Source organism: Dermacentor silvarum, chromosome 6 (assembly GCF_013339745.2).
Source record: "Dermacentor silvarum isolate Dsil-2018 chromosome 6, BIME_Dsil_1.4, whole genome shotgun sequence".
Classification (NCBI taxonomy): domain Eukaryota; kingdom Metazoa; phylum Arthropoda; class Arachnida; order Ixodida; family Ixodidae; genus Dermacentor; species Dermacentor silvarum.
In genome coordinates, this window is record NC_051159.1 from 147,577,025 (window position 1) to 147,596,028 (window position 19,004).

The 19,004-nt window shown below is 48.7% G+C and overlaps 1 protein-coding gene across 1 annotated transcript; it reads right to left on the minus strand.

Moving 5' to 3' along the window:
- Positions 1-2,670: 2,670 nt before the first annotated feature.
- Positions 2,671-7,616, minus strand: LOC119456953 (uncharacterized). Its single transcript, XM_037718771.2, has 2 exons — positions 7,345-7,616; positions 2,671-3,833 (listed from the first exon to the last, which is right to left on the minus strand). The coding sequence occupies exons 1-2, from the start codon at positions 7,354-7,356 to the stop codon at positions 3,381-3,383; spliced, it is 465 nt and encodes a 154-aa protein (XP_037574699.1). The 5' UTR covers positions 7,357-7,616; the 3' UTR covers positions 2,671-3,380.
- Positions 7,617-19,004: the final 11,388 nt, after the last annotated feature.

The following is a 19,004-nucleotide window of genomic DNA, read 5'->3' on the forward strand; positions in this document are numbered from 1 at the left end:
GGCTTCTCGGTGCATTCTCGGAACGAAGGCTATATCACAAAAGCACTTAAATTCTACGATTTGATCGTGGCAAGCAACACAATGGTCGAACTGGATCACGATGTTAACAACGCGTTTTTGTGCCAAGTGTGTATATATACAGGGTGTCCCAGCTATCACGCAGCACGATTTAAAAAAAGAGGAACAGCGTTACGCGAAGCCAACCTAGTGCGTATTGTTTCCAGTACAGTGGAGTAGCCGCCAGTAATTTATTTGTTACTAGCATTTAATTAGGTAATTGTAATTAATTATCTAACTCGAGCAGTGCTGTCCTTATTATCAAAGTGTCAATGAGAAAGTTGTAGAGCAACATGAAAAACTCCCGATACAGCTTTCCGTTGCTCAATACGTGCTACATAAAAGTGTTTTTCCAAGCATGAAACATGTTTTTCCGAGCATATATATATATACGCTGTGCGCATGCCGTCGAGGACGGGTGCCCGAACTACACCGATGCTTTCAAAAACAGCTTTATTGGCGGCCTGTGCAATTCGTCTTTGCTTCTTCGGCACTTTATCTACGGTTTCACTACCTAAACCCCCCCCCCCCTCCTTTTTTTTTTTTTTCTTAACGGAAAGAACGCCTACAGATAAATTCTTCATCTAAGCCTTTTAGTGTGACTCCTCTAGCCACTTCTGTGACGTCTTTTATTTGCGTGGTAATTCAAACATTTTGCGTAAGCGACAATTAGTTCCCACACAATATGTTCTGGAGTTGACAAACAAGCGACACTTGCACGAAGTTTCCCATTCAGTGGTCAATTTACCGAGCGCAAAAATACTTGTCGCCAAGCGGACCCTAAGCTCTAGACAATGCAGGCAACAGTTGCTGTCAGGCTTACCCAGAACATCGGGGACACCACAGGAGACTGACCACATAGCCAAGCAGTACTTCGAAGCTCGCCTGTCCATGGGGCACATTGTTCAGTGCATTTTGAGAATGACTTGGTTTGTCGGTCGGAAACAGCCAGATGGGTACACGCGGATAAATTTTTGCGGGAGCACTAACACTTATAATCCGAAAAAATGCGATTCCTTCGCCTAGCCAGTGGTGCTTACGCCCAGTTATAATTCCCTCCCCCATGTATTCCTTCGGGCTTACAGCACCCTCGTCGCCCGAAAAGAAGCCGGTGCTCTTTAAATGTGCGTTTCGTTTTGCGCATGCTCTTTTCGCTATATTTGTGCATCAATGTCAGAATAAAGCTGTGGCGATAAGCTTTTTATCGCAGCAAGCAATCTCTGTTGGCAAAAGCTGCTGAAAGCTGCGAAAAAAAGATTTGAAGAAACGTTAGATAAATACATAGTAGAGGATTCTAAGCTGGGCTGTTGGTATACGTTCAACATAAGGAACAGCGCAGACGATGGAAAAAAAGAACAAACACGACAAGTGCGCTGTCCTGTTCGTTCTAAACAATTATTAGAGGGGACTGTGGCTCTAGATTCTTATTGTGCACCCCTTTGCGCTTCTACACGAAGGCACTCAACAAAGGGAGAGCGTATAGTGTCTACATCAGCTGCAAGCAGTTCGGTTCAGCCAGGATGGAAATGATGAGTAGTACATGGATTTGCCTGAACTTCGGGCTTCTGGCTTTAAACTGCTTCGTAGTCTTGTAAACTGATAGTTATCAAGAAAGTACTGCGCTATAAACAATTAAATAGACATCATAAACATTTTTTTTCTACGGCAGGATTCGAACACTGGACCTCTAATATGGAAGCCAGATATCAGTCAGCTAATTTCGCATGCAGGGGCGTGAATCTCGGCACAACGTCAAGCCTGACGAGTTAGCTGCAGCGGGCGTCAGGAAAATAAAAAAAAAAGAACATCAGTCGTTGCGTGTTTTCTCCAGCTGAGAGCAAGAACGCAGCTGTTATCATATTCGTCCAGTTCTCAAACGATGTGCGCCACACGTAAAAAGAAACGTCGCAATGTCGGCTTGACGTTGTGTCGAGACCCACGCCCTAGAATGCGGAATCAGCTGTGTGACTGTCAAATTTTATTATGAATATCTCGAAACAGAAGCGCTCTAAGATAATCAATTAATTTGATGTTGTATTCCAATATGATTGTTTTAACGTTTCAAATATACGCATGTGCCATAATCGTGATAGCAAAAAAAAACATATTTAAGTTTTTTGGTAATTATGTGTTTGGTAACTAATTTGTCGCAAAAATAGCACACGTAAAAGCGTATAAACTGCCTAGGCAAGCAGATTTTACGTTGCTGGCATAGTGTTTTTTACGCAAATTACCGTTACATCAACTTTGAGAAGCCTGTTTAAGGGAGTCATCCAAGCTGCCTCTTTGGATTCCGATCGTCGTGAGCTTCAACGCATACGCCTTGAACCGAAGCTGCCCAGCTTAACGCTGTCCAGCTTGCACTCAATATCAAGAGAATGGTGCAGCACTACATTGAGAATTGCATCGTTTCAACAGCATCGCAGGAGAGTCTGCGCACGACGCTTATAATGCTTAAAGGCACCGGAAGTCACCAGATTAGACCACAGGCCATAGTCAAACGCTTTGTGTGTACTTACAAAGTCAGGTGAAGTTAAGCACGCAGCCATGTAGCTGTGCTAGCACGGAGTGCAAAATTTATGAATGGTATCAGTGAAAATATTTACAACGAGAATTTTTGCTGCCTGATTACAGCAGTTTAGCATGAAGTTCGCGTATAGCCCTTGCCGTATTACTACAATATAAGTAGCATACATCAACAGTGCTGGTGGCCATATCTTTTAATGGCACGTTTGACTGTTATGTGCGGGAACATCACCATTTCTGCCAATGTTCTGCGTGGCAAAGGGCCATGAACGTTTGTATAAACTTCTTGTCGGTAATCAAATAAACAACCCATTACAGGCAGTAGATATCTAGAGACAACTTCATTGTGCGTCGAATGTGGCGCTGTAACGTGCCCTTGAAAAGCGGTTAGGCAGTGATAAGCCACAGCTAATAATGTTCACGCACCAACGAAGGTACCTATGTTAACTACTGTAACTGTAAAAACTTTCACGTCCACGGTGCCATTCATAACGACCAGTGTCTCCAATTTCGGAGCGTCTACGTGTGGCAGCGATACCGATTAGAGCGGTTACCGCAACCGTAGTCGTAGCATCCGTGACTACCGTACTGTACTTGCGAGCGCACACTGGAGTCATAGGATAGATCATGTTTATCAGTCTCTGTAACCAGCATTTCCCCCGTAGCCGCTAGACAAAAATAATTGCGATTAGAAGCACTACGCAGTCCACTGGAGTATAAACGATCTGTCGCCAAACCATAATTTATACAACAATAACATCAACCATTTTTTGTACAATAAAAGCAGTTCTTTCTTGTCAACGCCCGTATCCGTAACCACCATATCCACCGTAGCCACCACCACCGTAACCACCGCCACCGTAGCCGCCACCGTAGCCCCCACCGTAACCGCCGTAACCGTGTTGTCTGTGGTGGTGATGGTGGTGATGATGAGGGTGGTGGTGAGGATGATGATGGGCGTGATGATGGCCGCGGCCATAACCATAGCCACCGTAGCCGCCGTATCCGCCGTAGCCACCGTAGCCGGGTCGACTGTAACCCCGGTAACCACCTCCATATCCACCTCCGTATCCACCTCCACCGTAGCCTCCGTATCCTCCGTATCCCCCTCCGCCGTATCCTCCGTATCTTCCTCTGCCATAGCCTCCGTATCCTCCTCCGCCGTAGCCTCCGTATCCTCCTCCACCGTAGCCTCTCCGGTAGCCAGCCATCGCAACGCCGATGGCGACAAACAGCACCGTGAGAAGAAGCTAGGTTCAAGAAAACAAGAAACACATAGATGTCCGAGTAGAACGTAACGACACAAGTTAATAATAAATACATCATGTTAAGTTACGTTCCAAAAACATAGGCGTTGTTAGACCACTTGATGCTGATGATATTAAAAATATTGCCAACGGTTTCGGCATCGACTGTTCCACAAGACCCTTATCACGTGTTAGAATAGAAAAGAGATGACAACAATAATAGCGGCAGTAACGAACAATGAAGCGTTGTTTTCTTTCTACGCAAACGGAGACTTGAACGCAATAAATGTTCTAAAATTGGCGGAAAATGTTGACCTGTCGCAGGAGACAGATCCAACAGCAAAAAGAAAAACGTAAAAAAACTTGAGAACTTGAAGCAGCAGGAGAAAACGCAATTCGACATTTTGATGAGAAATGGCACGGTGTCCTCTACGACATTTCAAATTTCGTTTGAGTTCAAGCACTGTAGTAGCTGAAGTACTCGTATATTGCGACATCTCCTTGTGTTATACTCTTGCATCACAAGGACCTTAAACTTCAGAGTGAAGACTCATGCGCCGAATTTTGCAAGCACAGTACCGTGAAGCTTGCCCAATAGCGCTTCCGGCCTTTAATCCAGCACAAGGCTGGGTATCTCTTACAATGAAAGTCATCGTTCGCTGTCGTTACAGATGACCGCTCGAAAATAATGAAAGGCAGAGAAGTGCGCTCACCGAATCGTGCCAATTATGACGTAATAATTCGGCCGACCCATGATCCTGTGAACTAGTGACCCGAGTGAACGAGCCGTGTCGTTCTTCACTTTCATGAAGTGGCCCTCTGCATTCGACATACTTGCTTAGGCCACAACTTCGAACAAACTTTGCCATTCGAGCTGTGTTTCTGACACATGGCAGTATTCACTAATTTCAACTGTTAGTAATATTAAGAGGTTTCACAAGCGGTATACTTCATCTTGATTTAAGCCAAGCTTAACAGGTACTCTAATTGAATGGTCAAAGCAAAAACAATATTTTTTTTTCTTTGGTTCGTGTTAGAAAAAAAATGAATCTAATTACTTGGAGCATCTGCGCCGTAATTTGAAAGCAATTTAATGAAAGTAATGAAAGGTGCTAGCAATTTCTTTTGGGTGGCTATTCTATTTTTTTTTTTTTTTCTTTTTTGGCTGACATATTCACTACGACAACAGCATCCGTTTAGGACGCTTCAGTTTCATACGTAGGTGCAATGCGGTAGGGATAGCTTCACAGGTTATAAGACCAAAATATTTTCGTCGCTTTCGCTACTGTTCAAAACCTCAGCGGGTCAAGCGCTGACTTTGCTTAACCGCAGTTCCTCATGAGCTCACGTTTTTCCCGCACTTCCCTAACCTGAGGCATGTCCTCGACAGCGCTGTACACGGAGTGCCGAAAATAGTGACCTAATTACGCGACTTGTTTCTTGGCAGCCACATACGTTGACCTCAGCTATCCTATATTCAAACTAACCGTTTCTTGACAGTAAACGTCACTCGCGCACAAGAAATATTCACATCTCATCTTGCCATCTTTGAAGCAGTAAATATCAGCGCACTTGTGACATACCACATACCCGAACCCTTATGGCTTTATAATCACAATTACAAATATGTCATGAATAACCTACATTCGGCTATAAGTATAACAGATCTCACCACTTAACAGAACTCACAACTGCTTTTGCCAATTAGCTCTGCGTTCTTGCTTGTGCTTCTTTTCTCTGCAATCGCTACAGATACCGATTGTTTGTGCAACAATATATAGCGATATTCAATTCTTAGAACTATTGCTTTCACTATTTAAAGCACCTCCATCGCTGCTAATCGCTGCTAATGTTGACAGCGAAGCTGTTGGCCTCTAGTTGGTCGGGATCTTTCGTGGCGTGCTCACCCAAAAACCGGCAGCTGCAACAGGGATTTGTGTTTGAGTTTCCGGGTAACAGAATTATGTTTTCTCCAATATTCAAACTGCAATCCCATGCTACCATGTCTGCAGGTTGTGTGCAAGTCGTACTTTACGAATTTTCTGACACATCTTATTTTGAGAAATTCAATTAGTTCAATAATGCACTTGCGCCAGGCGGAGGGCCTACGAGAATAAGGATAGACGAGGAGGGGGACCTCAAACGGGCAACTGGAAATGGGCTTTGTCTTTCAGTTTCCTACTAAGAGAATAATGTTTTCTCGTATATTCGTAAATCCGAAGCTATCATGCCTGAAGCTTGCGTGTAAGCTGCACTTCACGCATTTTTTCTGACGCAATTTACTTTGGAACATTAATTTAGTTCAATAAGGCACTTGCGCTTGGCGGACAGCCTATAGATGAATGAGGATCTAGGCTGCTCTTCAGCACACGTGCATGCTCGCCTGACGTACGTCGCTTGTGGTGGTGGAGCTTGTGTACCGTCATCTAACGTCCACACCAGCTTCGCTGTACATCCCCTTTCACAGGGTGGAACGGAGGCTAATTTTTTTTGCATTCCGTCTTCACCGGAATGTGGCATCCGCAGCCGGGAATCGCGAGCTGCTATTAACTAGTACAATTGAAATGAGCGACAAAAATAAGAATGTCCGAGGGGCTCGTTTTTTCGTTAGTCGCAACCATACGAAGAGGACTATGTCTATTCTCACGGCGTCGTGAGGATCAGCCAGAAATAATGCGAACAGCCGCGTTTGTACAGCGTTCCAAACTCATTCACGAAGTGGCGAAAACAGTTACCGACCGCAACTCAGACGAATGCTGAGACGTTTGAGAAGCTTACTCGCAGGCCTGCATGCAGAGCGGTTTCTGAGGTGGCTAAGGGGATTTAAGCTCACGTTTCTGCAGACTGGCGCGCCCCGTGTACGAGACCTGACCTAACGTAACCTAACCCAACATATCCTAACATAACTTAGGCTAACGTAACCTAACCTAACCTGATCTAACCGAAAACTCTCTTCAGCGCTCACGCCCGCCGCGTCGCACAGATAGTCATTTCTGGTTGACCCACACCATGTCGTACAGATAAACATAGTCCATACAGATAAACCGACAAAAAAGCCTGAAAAGCCGAGGAAAATCAAAAGTTGCGTTAAATTGGAATGAAGAAATAATAAGACAAAGGGAAACGATAACGCATGAAAAGACAACTCACACCTACGGCAAGTTATCTTTACGCCTACTTTCATCTCCCTTTGCCTTATGATTTCTACATTTCAAATAAACGCAGCAATTGTTTCCCCCTATGCTTTCTCGGGCTTTAATGTCTGTCCATCCGTACGTATAGTGCCAATGTAGAACGGAAGAACCTGACGTCAATTCGTTGGCAACAGATCATGTAACGATTTCCTTGCCTGTGTCTTAGTCGTAGTAACAGTACTTTTTTTGTCTAGCTCTTCGCAGTGCAACAGTTTTTCTGGTGTTATCGTTAATGCTATAGCATTCTTTCTATTATTATAGCCGCTATTCAGCTACGTCGGTACATTTGCCTCTCCTGTGGGCAGTGAAGGTACACTCACTGCGACTCTCATGGTGGTTCTTGGCACGTGCTTCTCCAAGTGCGCGTGGTTGGATCCGCGTCTCGCTCCGGGCGCCCTCTCTGGCGGAGCGGTGGCCTCTTAAATAGACTCGGCCACGCTCCTTGGTTGCTTGGATGCGGGTTGGGGGGGAGGGAAGGGCACCCTCTTTGCTGCGGCCCACTTCCCTCCTTCTGCAAGGTGTTTTCCCTGCCTCAACTCGCGACGTCAACACAGGGAATTCCCCCCTCGGCGTTGCGGCGCTAACTTCAAACACCATGGTTTCGACACGGACGCCGCTTTTCTTGAATGACCCGTGGCTCGACCAGAAACTTGAAACAACACGAGCTCGCCGTGTGGTTCGTGAGACTTGTATAGCCCGTCGTCCTTAACCCCCTCCTCTACGGGTCGCACGCGCTGCGCTAACGTGCGGAATTATGTTCCGCGCTATCAACGAACTATGACTGCGTTGTCTCGAGTGGTAATACGCTGTTCACACTATATACAACCGGAGTCAAATTAACCTCTCTGTTCATTTTAGGACGGATGAGTGTTGTTGGCGGATCCCAAAACAATTGCGCGGCGGCGAAGAAAGTGACTGCCTCGGGAATCCCGGAATGAAGGAAGCAACGATAATGCCGGAAAGAAGAGTTACGGGCATCCGCGTCACGGCGCTTTCCGGGTCATGTTTGTGCGCCCCGACTCAAGACATCTTGACGCTGGGCAATTTTAACGCGGGAAAACTAAACAGAAAATAAATCTGAAAAGGACAAAAGGCCATGTATCCATAAACACTCGTCCACTTTGTCACGAACAATGACTGTTGCAGCTCCACTGGCCATAATAACATTAAATGCAGGGACGTCCTGCATGTTGTAGATGCTTCTTACACGTGACGAAAACGCTTGTTTCGTATTTCCTTATGCAGAACTACTTCTTTATTGTAATGACCTTTCGCCATCATTTATTTATTTATTTGAATCATCTGAATGCATTTCGGCACTCTCATGACTTCCTCAAACAGTTTAAGAATCTGGCCAGACACTGGTTAATACGTTTGCTTCCTCTACCTTAGCTCTCTGTTCGAAAAAGAACAATTGCGCCATTAAGCCGTACACATCAGAAAAAGAACAATATCGACAAAATAAAATAAACAGAGTTCCCTATGCTCTCAAATGCCATGAGTCCCTTCTTCAGGGATGATCTCGCTATCTGCAGCCTCCAAACACGTAAAAAGTACGTTCGTCTCTCTGTGGCAACCCAAAGGTTGAGTCCGTACTCAATAATAAAAGCTCATCAATCAAATTTTCCGACGTACAGGGATCACGTCACACCAAGCTATAAGCCACGTATGTCTGCAAAATATACCTCATCCTTCCATGGTTCCACGTGCAGCCAAAAAAAAAAACGAGAAATGAAAGGTACAATAACAGCTACAAAACAAACATGTCATCACTATCAAGCAAGCGAAAAACAAGAAAGCAATGATCTGCCGTATTACTTCCTCGAGGTCAATACTAAGCCGGTATTTTGTGGCGATGCCTTTCCTATGCTAATGCCTTTTCGCGCTTTTCGCGCTTGCCCAGTGGTCAGAGCGACGGTCCGCTCATGTTATCAACGGGATAAGCCGGCCGTGAACGGTGGATGATAAGACTAGTATAGAGTAAAGCATAACGCATCGCTACAAAATACCGGCCCTAGATATGAAAAATCAAATAACAAGTCTGACAAATCTTTTAGTAACTCTAGTGTGAGAAGACTCAAAAGGCACTCAGGTAACTTTGTCAAATAGACCTACAAGGGTATCTAAAGGGTGTTGACGACGCCTTTCGATACGATCTGCACCTTTAAGGTCACAGTTGGCCGACACGACACCCATTTTGGTCTGCCGACTGTTGGCGACAGCGTTTTCCTTCCTTTAAACTGTTGGCCACAGCGTTTTCCGTCCTGTAAACTGCTGTCGACAACAGTCGGCAGACCACAATCGGTCTCGTGTCGGCCTCGTGTGAATGAGCCTTTAGGGTTCACACTTCCTTTCAAGAAAAGCATTATCAAAAATATCTTCCGAAAATATTTACACGTAAACTGAAGTACTGTGGCACGCATTAAGAGAAGGGCGCTTGCCGCTTACACCCGCAAATTGACACTCATTACACGTCTTCCTTATGATTGGCGCGAGCTCACGCAAACAATCACCCGCGGTTAATAAACGACACGCGGATGCGCGCGCAACGACACGTGTACGCTGATCACGTCGGACTTATCGAGCCGAGAAAGCCGAGTGTGACGCCACCGCTATCATTCCCTCACCTTCAACGCTCACTTCCCTTTCATCGCACCGTCCATTGTTTCCGCTACGCTCCGTGCGGGACCCGACCTGTGGCGACCTCGCCTCCAATGCAGTCACAGCGTGCATGTCACCGGCTCAGCTGTGTGGCCGAGTAGCGACGCGCTCCGCTGACCGCGCCTCGACGCCTCTTGCTCAACAGCGACAGCCATACCCACCCGTTGACAAGCAAAGTTACAGGCAATGGGAACACGGCGCAATCAACAACGATACTGCCGAGCCCCTCAAGGCATCGCTTGGGTGTATTGGCTTGCTGGGCGGGCGCAGCTGTCAATTTCTAGCAGATGCAGAGGCATGCTTTCCTGCTTTCTTTGGTGCAAGACACGCCACTGTCAGTATTCAGAAAGGAGTGTGAGAAGTCTACCAACCACATGGAACGTATTCTCGGTGATTCATCGCCAGGCATCAGCATATCCATTTAATACTGCGCGCTAACTCCATCGTTATCATGACCTTAAATGCGCACCGTGAAATATCCTCTCTCATCGATAACCAAGTGGAATAGATTTTCGTTTGGCTACAGGACAGTCATCGCGCGCAGTGCATAATTAAATTTTTACCCAGAAACTCATCTGGGAGTAGTCCAAGTATGAGTAAGCATTGTGCCACTTGCTCATCTCCCCGCAACCGGGTGTCATTGTCATCGTCATCAAACATGATCCGACCAGTACAAACGACAGCGCTGCGGCGACACGAACTGCTGCGTATGGCGGCGCAAGGTGAATTGATGACGCGAGCCAAGTGACGCAGGTGGTGGCGCCGGGTGCGCTGATGACGTTCCGCTCATTATAAGCCGTTATCGCTCTTTAGCGCCTTATCCATCTGCGTCGAACCATTATGAACCGTGATCAACCGAACTCCGGTGGCGGCTGCTTATGGCAAGGCCGCGTGGGCCTTACCTTGATAGCGATCTGCGATGGGGACGCAGTGCGACGAGTGCTGATAGCTTCGTGTGCGCTATGCTCTCGCCGCTTAGCGTTGAAGCGAGAGGCAGCATGAAGGTGAATTCGCCCGTTCCTATGGGCGCTATCTTGAAAGCAATCGTCTCACGGGACGGACGGACGGTTTTTCTCGTTCGGCAAGCATAGAAATGCTTATGAATTTGAAATTAAATTCTGGGGTTTTCCATGCCAGAATCCTGAACCTTAGCATGGGGACTCCGCGTTATTTTTCACCACCCGGGGTTTTTTAACGTGCACCTAAATCTAAGTTCACGAGCCTTTTTGCATTTCGCCCCCCTTCAAAACGCATCCGCTGCGGCTGGCACCGAACCCGCGACCTCGAACTTGGCAGCGCAACACCATATCCACTAAGCTACCACGGCGGGTGGCAGTACACAATGAACGCACCGACACCGGGCGACGCCATGCCAGAAGTATACGCCGTGAATGCGTTCCGTGTAGCACGATCTCCGTGATTGCGCGCGCTGCTTCAGAGGTCATGCATATTGTCGCCGACTCCTCGCGTAGTGACCTAGGGAACGGCAGTAGTTAGCTTCGAACCAGTGTGTTTGCACAGTCAGTCAGAGACCGCTAATTTGATAACATCGACGTGTGTACATTGGGAGACAAGTAGAGGTAGACACATACTCACAACGTAAATTGTTAAAATGTTAAAGTGCCGCGTTCCTAATAATTACAAACAAGAGACACAGTTCATTTGACATGCTCTGGCCAACTGGCTATACGAAAGATTAGCTCAAAGAGTCTGCGCGTGAGACATTTTTCCTCCTAAGCTCACAGGCACAATTCGTGCATTAGTACAGTATTTTAAGTGCACCGGTTTAAGAGACCGCTCAGTACTCACTCTCTTTCTCTTTTTCTATTTCTATTCCCCATTTTCCTTACCCCAAGTGCAGGGTAGCAAACCGGACGCTCGTCTGGTTGACATCCCTGCCTTTCCTCTCCTTGCTCTCTCTCTCTCTCTCTGAGTGTTCTTCTTTCTGGGGTTTTACGCACCAAAGCCAGTTCTGATTATGAGGAGACGCTGTAGGGGAGGGCTCCGGATTAATTTTGACCACCTGGGGTTCTTTAACATGCACTACAACGCAAGCACACGGGCGTTTTTGCATTTCGCCTCCATCGAAATGCGGCCGCCGTGGCTGGTATATGATCCCGCGACCTCGTGCTCAGCAGCGCAACGCCTTAGCTAACTGAGCCACCACAGCGGGTCATATTCTGAGTGAGTAGCGCGTTTGATCGTTTTGTAGTCGCATACTTGGCTCTACCGACGCTGGATGGCCTTTTGTGAGCCTCAGAAAAACGCTCCTAAACAATCACCTGAAGTGAAAATCCAAAAGAGTCGCGCTGCTCGCCTCTTCTAGAGCTTTGACGCCAGCAGCAACGTTACGTAAACGACGGCCTTGCATGTGCATAACTTTCGATTACGCCATATGGCAAATTAATCATATACTCAGTAAACACGCCCTCAAAAAGGTCATTTTCCTTGCGAAACCTTCAAACATTCCGCATGTCTGGGCGACAGCGAAATCGACAGTTCCGCCGTTATGTTGGGGGTATCAAATACAGCGGTATTGATGAAACAGCATATACGAAATGCGCCGAAACCAGCGAGTACTTTTTGTTATCGTTCGCTTTTATGGCAGAGATTGAAGAAAAAAAAAGTAAACCACGACTATCTTACGCTGGCATGTTGTTACGTGTGCGGACATTGCCATCGTCAGCGCGAAAAAGTGTGCGTCATGCGGCAGCTTTGCGTGACACGAGCGGCGGCGCAATCATCGTTGCAGAACGAGCTTGGCTTGCTTGCCACCGGGCGACGCCGAGCGCCGTGCCTGTGTTTGCTCTTCCGGCAACGGGACGCACGTGCGTTTCTCTCGACCTTCTCCTTACACGCAGGAAAACTGGGGCCCAGACAAGAGACGGATCTCTGCTTGGAGGATATTTGACCATGTAGTATATATAATAGGGCGTGTCATACTGTCAAAGGGACATGCGAATGACGACAAAAATACGCGGATAAGTTGCACTTCCTGGTCTCTATATTCGTGGCACTCACCACGAAAGAGTCATGCGGTGAAGGACACAGGGACCGCATTTGAAACGAAGTTCCCAAACACTGAAGTTAAATTCTGGAGTTTTGCGTGCCAGAACCACGATCTGATTATGAGGCACGCCGTACGCGGGGTCCACGTTAATGGACCCCGCGGGATTCCTTAACGTGCACCTAAATATGAGTACTCGAGCTTTTTCTTCTCTCTCTTTTTTCGCCCCATTAGAAACGCATCCGCTGCGGCGGAGATTGAACACGCGACCCAGAGCTCAGCATCGTAACGCGATTAACCACTTGGCGACCGTGGCGGGTAAGGAGTTCGCGGGCTAGCCAAAGGAGAAGGCGCGCTAGCCAATCGGGCTAAACGACGTATTATTCAGAGAGCGCACGCGACCCGTTAAGAAAGTGATGGCTCTCCCGTTATCAAGAGTAGATGTAAGCATGAAACGGCTACCGGCAAAGCAGATTGGTTGGAGATGATACTAGCCACAATGTTAAAATGGATGTAGTGCACGTTAGCAACGGCACACCCCACCGCACCACCCCGCACCACGCCATACTGTGCACTGGTCCTCATGGACGCTGCCCAGCTCGAAGAAGAAAACCGGCTGCGGCACGACAGGCAGCGAAAGACGCCAGGGAGACAGAGCGCACTGCCCAGCTAGAAGAAGGAAAGCGCCTGAAGAGGCTCCACGCAGCGTGGCGCCATCTCTCGAGGCGATGCGAAACCCGTGCCGCCGAAGTCACGGACCATTGGCGTTCACAACAACACAGGCAACCCTGTCTCAGCGCCAAAAGATGACAATCAAATGTGTGGTGGCATGTATCTGCTTTTTGAACGTCGCTATTGGAAATGACAAATAAACCTTCAGCGTACTAGAAGTTACAGCTTGAGTAATATTATGGACAAACATTAGAAAGAACTCGGAAGCAATATTTTTTGTAACTTGTTTGAGCAGTAACTAGCGAATGTAATGTGGTCCTGTACAAAGGGTTGAGGGCCAGAGATCGTGTCTTCTTAACTTTTGGCTGGTTGCCTGGATGTTCTCGTTTGAGTGCCCAGATAACCGCTCCACAGTGGCCCCCTTGTCCGGGAAGGACCGTTGGCCCAAACCGAAGCCCCCCACCCAGTCAGCACGGGCAGGGGGGCGTGCCGCGGTCAATGCACCGAATGATGCTGGGTTGATGAGTACATGTAAGCTCTGGGGCGCGGTACCCACGGGTGCTAAGTCCTCTTCCCATCTGACAACGGAAAGCATTTCATGCGTAACATTTCATGCTTAAAAGTTACGTACAAAAACCTCCTTGGATTTGGCCCTAAGACCAGAATTTGCAAAGCTTTTCACAAAATCCTTCATCTAACTGCCCCTATCCAGGCCCGCAAGCCGCCGGAGAGTGCCACCTCTGGTGACCACCTGACTAGGAGGCCCATTGATCCTGGTCAAATACGACGACGAAGTGTGTTTCTAGTTGACTGGTGCTTTCCCGTCTCCTACTGAGTCAGTTTTTTCGGCGTTTAGCTGCGGGACTTCGCTCCCTCACCGTCAGTGATGGACGTCGACACTGCCAGGTTCTCTCCCGACCTGACCTCGCGTCCCGCGGTGCCGTCGCGGAAGCGTAACAGTGAACTGGACGATACCACCAGTGACAGCAGGGAACTCTACTCGGCCAGCGAAGAAGACTCTGAAGACGGTTTAGAATCCGGACAAAGCCGCAAGGCGAAGCGGAGGAGCTTCAGGACACCTTAGCCTTCAAGTACATATACAGTGCAGAACATGAGCCGTCCTCGAATGCCCGCCATACACTTCATGCTGGTGGTTTCCTTGGACAATCTGCGACATCTGAATAGGCAAGCTGTCCACACCTTCCTTAAAAGATTAGTTCCCAATGAAATCACCGATATAAGAATTAACACTCGCAAGAACATTCTCGCCGTAGATTGTCATACATTCAACCGCGTTTGACAGCTTGCGTAGAGTAACCGATCTGAACGGGATCAAAGTGCGCTCCCACATTCCTGTCGACAAGGATCCAGCAATAGGCGTCATCTATGACGTAGATGTTGCAATACCGAATCCTAGTCAAGACAGCCACTCATGATACTACCATCATGCAGGTATCTCGGATTGGCAATTCACGATGTGTGAAGATAGCCTTCAAGGGCGACACCATACCAGGTCGGCCATTTTCGCCACACCGTAAAGCAGTTCGTTCCGAAACCTCTGCAGTGCCACAAGTGGCTTCGGTTAGGTCATGTCAGAGATGTTTGTAATAACGCTGCAGTATGTGCACGCTGCGCTGGGTCCCACACCACGGGATCCGGCCACGCAACTGAATTTAAGTGCAGAAACTGCAAAGGATCACACGAAGTCACATCGAGAACTTGCCCCCGAATCAAGAAGGAGTGGAGTATACTTAAGGAGGTGATAAGGGAAGGTTCTAAGCACAGGGAAGCAGCCCATTCTGTGAAAAAACGGTGATGCCACCGCCTCTGCCGACGTTCCCCAAAGAACGCGAAAGGCCACCCACAGCGCCAACCTAGTCCATCAGCATCATCACCTCAAATTGTGAAGCAGCAGTCCTTGCGCGAGACCAGACGCAACGTTATGGATGACAAAGAAGCCCAGAAAAGTGCTTATGACGTTGCCTGGTCTGCATTGCCAAATGCACGCCCACCTGCTGAGCTTGAGCGGCGTAGATCGCCTTCATCGAACGCACCTCTTGCTTCTGACAAGTTGCCTGAACAGGATGTGCAGGTGGTTATTTTGCTGAAGTCATTAATAGCTGCAAATCGCACACTTTTGGGGAATGCACAAACTTTGACTGCGCGATACCCTTTACAAGTACTGGATGCTCTCGTTCCTGAGCTTGAAAGCTTGCATTAGAAACATGGCTCGCCCAGTTCTGCAGAAGCGAACTTTTCAAGCAGACGTCAAGAATGCCTCAATTCTTCAGTGGAATGCGAGAGGCCTGAGAACACGTATTTCCAATTTTTGGCAATTTGGATATGTAAATCGGCTTCCCGGTGCTAGTCATCTGTGAACCAAACGTGAAAAATATTGTTACGTAAAACGACACAAGGCGGGACTATTTACACTGTATTTACACTAGACAGACACAGTAGCCAAGATGGTGGACAGCCACCAGCACCCGACAGAACCGTCTTCTTTGTCGTCTGCCCCTGGCAGAATGTGTCTCTCGTAGCATGTGTATCTCGTAGCATTACCCCCGGCGGTGGAAGCGCCGTCTCGGCGCACTTCAAACATTGTCGTCAGAAGGAGGGTGGTATGCTTTCAGCCTGCTGACGTGAACAATGTCACTGGGAGCGATCGCAGGCGGCAAAGTCGGAGAGACGGGAACAATCTCGTAGGTGACGTCCGTGACCTGGCGGATGATTCGGTAAGGACCCGTGTATCGAGATAACAACTTCTCGGATAGGCCCACACGACGGAATGGACACCACAGGAGAACTAAGGCACCGGGTGAGAAGCGAACGTCATGATGCCGGCTGTCATAGAGGCGCTTTTGGGTCGCTTGCGAGGCCGACAGCCTAGAGCGGGCGATCTGACGCGCATGATCGGCACGAGCGATGGCATCACGTGCATATTCGCTAGGCGGCGCGGCAGCAGCCGGAAGTAGGGTGTCCATTGGCAACGTCGGTTCACGGCCAAAGAGCATGTAAAAGGGTGAATAACCGGCGGTATCGTGACGCGATGAATTGTAGGCGAAGGTCACGTAAGGCAGCGCCAGGTCCCAGTCACGGTGGTCGGAGGAAACATACATTGAGAGCATGTCCGTGAGGGTGCGATTTAGGCGCTCGGTGAGGCCATTTGTTTGAGGATGGTAGGCGGTGGTCAACTTGTGCTGCGTTGAGGAGGAGCGCAAAAGATCGCCGATTACTCGGGATAAAAATGCACGGCCTCGATCTGTGAGCAATTGGCTAGGGGCGCCATGGTGTAGAATAACATCGTGGAGCAAAAAAATCGGCAACGTCAGTAGCAGTGCTGGTGGGGAGCGCTCGAGTGATTGCATACCTGGTCGCATAATCGATAGCAACGGCGACCCACTTGTTGCCGGATCTTGACTCAGGAAAGGGACCGAGAAGGTCTAAACCAACACGGAAGAATGGTGCGGTCGGGATGGAGAGTGGTTGAAGTAGACCAGCAGGGGGTGCAGCAGGACGTTTCCGACGTTGGCATTTATCGCAGGAGGTCACGTAACGTCGAACAGACCGGGCGAGACCACGCCAAAAGAAGCGGCGCCGGACACGGTCGTACGTGCGGGATACTCCAAGGTGACCAGCAGTTGGTTCGTCGTGAAGCTCATGCAGGACCGTTGAACGCAGATGTTTAGGCACAACGAGAAGCAGCTCAAGGCCATCGGACTGGACGTTACGACGGTAAAGTGTGCCATTCACGAGGACGAACATGCGCAGTGAGGCGTCGTTAGGTGCCGATTCCAGCCGGTCAATGAGCGATCGCAAAGAATCATCACGGCGTTGTTCGTCACCAATCTGGAGAAACTGATACATGGACATAACGCAGGGGCTATGTTCGATTTCCGATCCGTCTGGTTGGTCAACAGGGTAGCGGGACAAGCAGTCCGCGTCCAGATGGAGGCGGCCAGACTTGTAGGTAACTGAGTAAGAGTACTCCTGAAGGCGCAGCGCCCAACGACCAAGTCGTCCAGTAGGGTCCTTCAGTGAGGCAAGCCAACAGAGAGCGTGGTGATCTGTGACAACACGAAAAGGGCGGCCATACAAGTAAGGACGGAATTTCGAAACCGCCCAGACAAGGGCAAGACATTCCCGTTCCGTAATCGAGTAATTGCGTTCAGATTTCGAAAGGAGACGACTTGCGTACGCAATAACACGATCAATGCCGCGTTGGTTTTGGGCTAAAACTGCACCGATGCCGTGGCCACTAGCGTCTGTGCGTACTTCTGTGGGAGCAGCTGGGTCAAAATGGGCAAGAATAGGTGGAGTCGTTAGGGCGGCGATGAGCTCAGAGAAGGCGTTAGCTTGTAGAGGACCCCAACAAAACGGGACGTCTTGCTTGAGAAGGTCAGTGAGTGGACGTGCGAGCGCCGCAAAGTTTTTCACGAAACGGCGAAAGTAGGAGCACAGCCCCACGAAACTACGAACGTCATGGACAGATCGAGGAACGGGGAAATTCGTGACAGCGCGTACCTTCGCTGGGTCTGGTCGGACACCGGAAGCGTCGACGAGGTGGCCCAGCACAGTAATTTGACGAAGAGCGAAGTGGCACTTCGAGGAATTGAGCTGGAGGCCAGCTCGCCGGAAAATTGCTAGAATGGTCGAAAGCCGCTCAAGGTGTGTTGCGAAAGTGGGAGAGAAAATTATCACGTCGTCCAGGTAACATAAACACGTCGACCATTTAAATCCTTGAAGCAGTGTGTCCATCATTCTCTCAAAGGTGGCTGGTGCGTTGCAGAGACCGAAAGGCATGACCTTGAATTGGTAAAGGCCGTCAGGGGTCACGAAGGCGGTCTTCTCGCGATCCAGGTCGTCTACAGCGATTTGCCAGTAGCCAGATCGAAGGTCCAGGGAGGAAAAGAAGGTGGCACCATGGAGGCAGTCGAGGGCGTCGTCGATACGTGGAAGAGGGTACACGTCCTTCTTCGTGATTTTGTTGAGGTGCCGATAATCAATGCAGAAACGCCAGGAGCCGTCTTTCTTCTTGACTAATACGACGGGGGAGGCCCAAGGACTAGATGATGGTTCGATGATGTCCTTCGCAAGCATTTTTGCCACTTCTTTTTGAATAACATCGCGCTCTGATGCGGACACACGGTAAGGTCGACGGTGAATGGGCAAAGAGTCGCCAGTGTTGATTCGGTGGGTGACAATCTTAGTCTGACCCAGGGGTCGATCACGAATGTCAAAAATGTCGCTGTATGAGGCCAAAACCCGACAGAGAGCGTCGGCCTGGTCAGGAGAAAGGTCTGATGCAATCATTTTGCGAAAAATGCTGGCGTCAGAAATTGGTGACCGGGAAACTTCAGCTTCTTCAGGCGCAGTTATTGCGACAACCTTGACGTCATGGTCTGTTATAGCGGTGAGGTGGGCAAGTGACATCTTGTGGGGCAACACTTGAGGGGTCAGACCAAAGTTTAGTAGCGGGAGGAACACACAGTTATCTGATAATGTCGCGATGGTATGTGGCACAGTAACATTGCGCGTCAGGCGTACGTCAGTAATCGGAGTGACGATATAGTCGCCGTCAGGAACGGGTGGGGTCGATGACAAACACACGTACGTAACGGCTCGAGGCGGTAGGCGAAC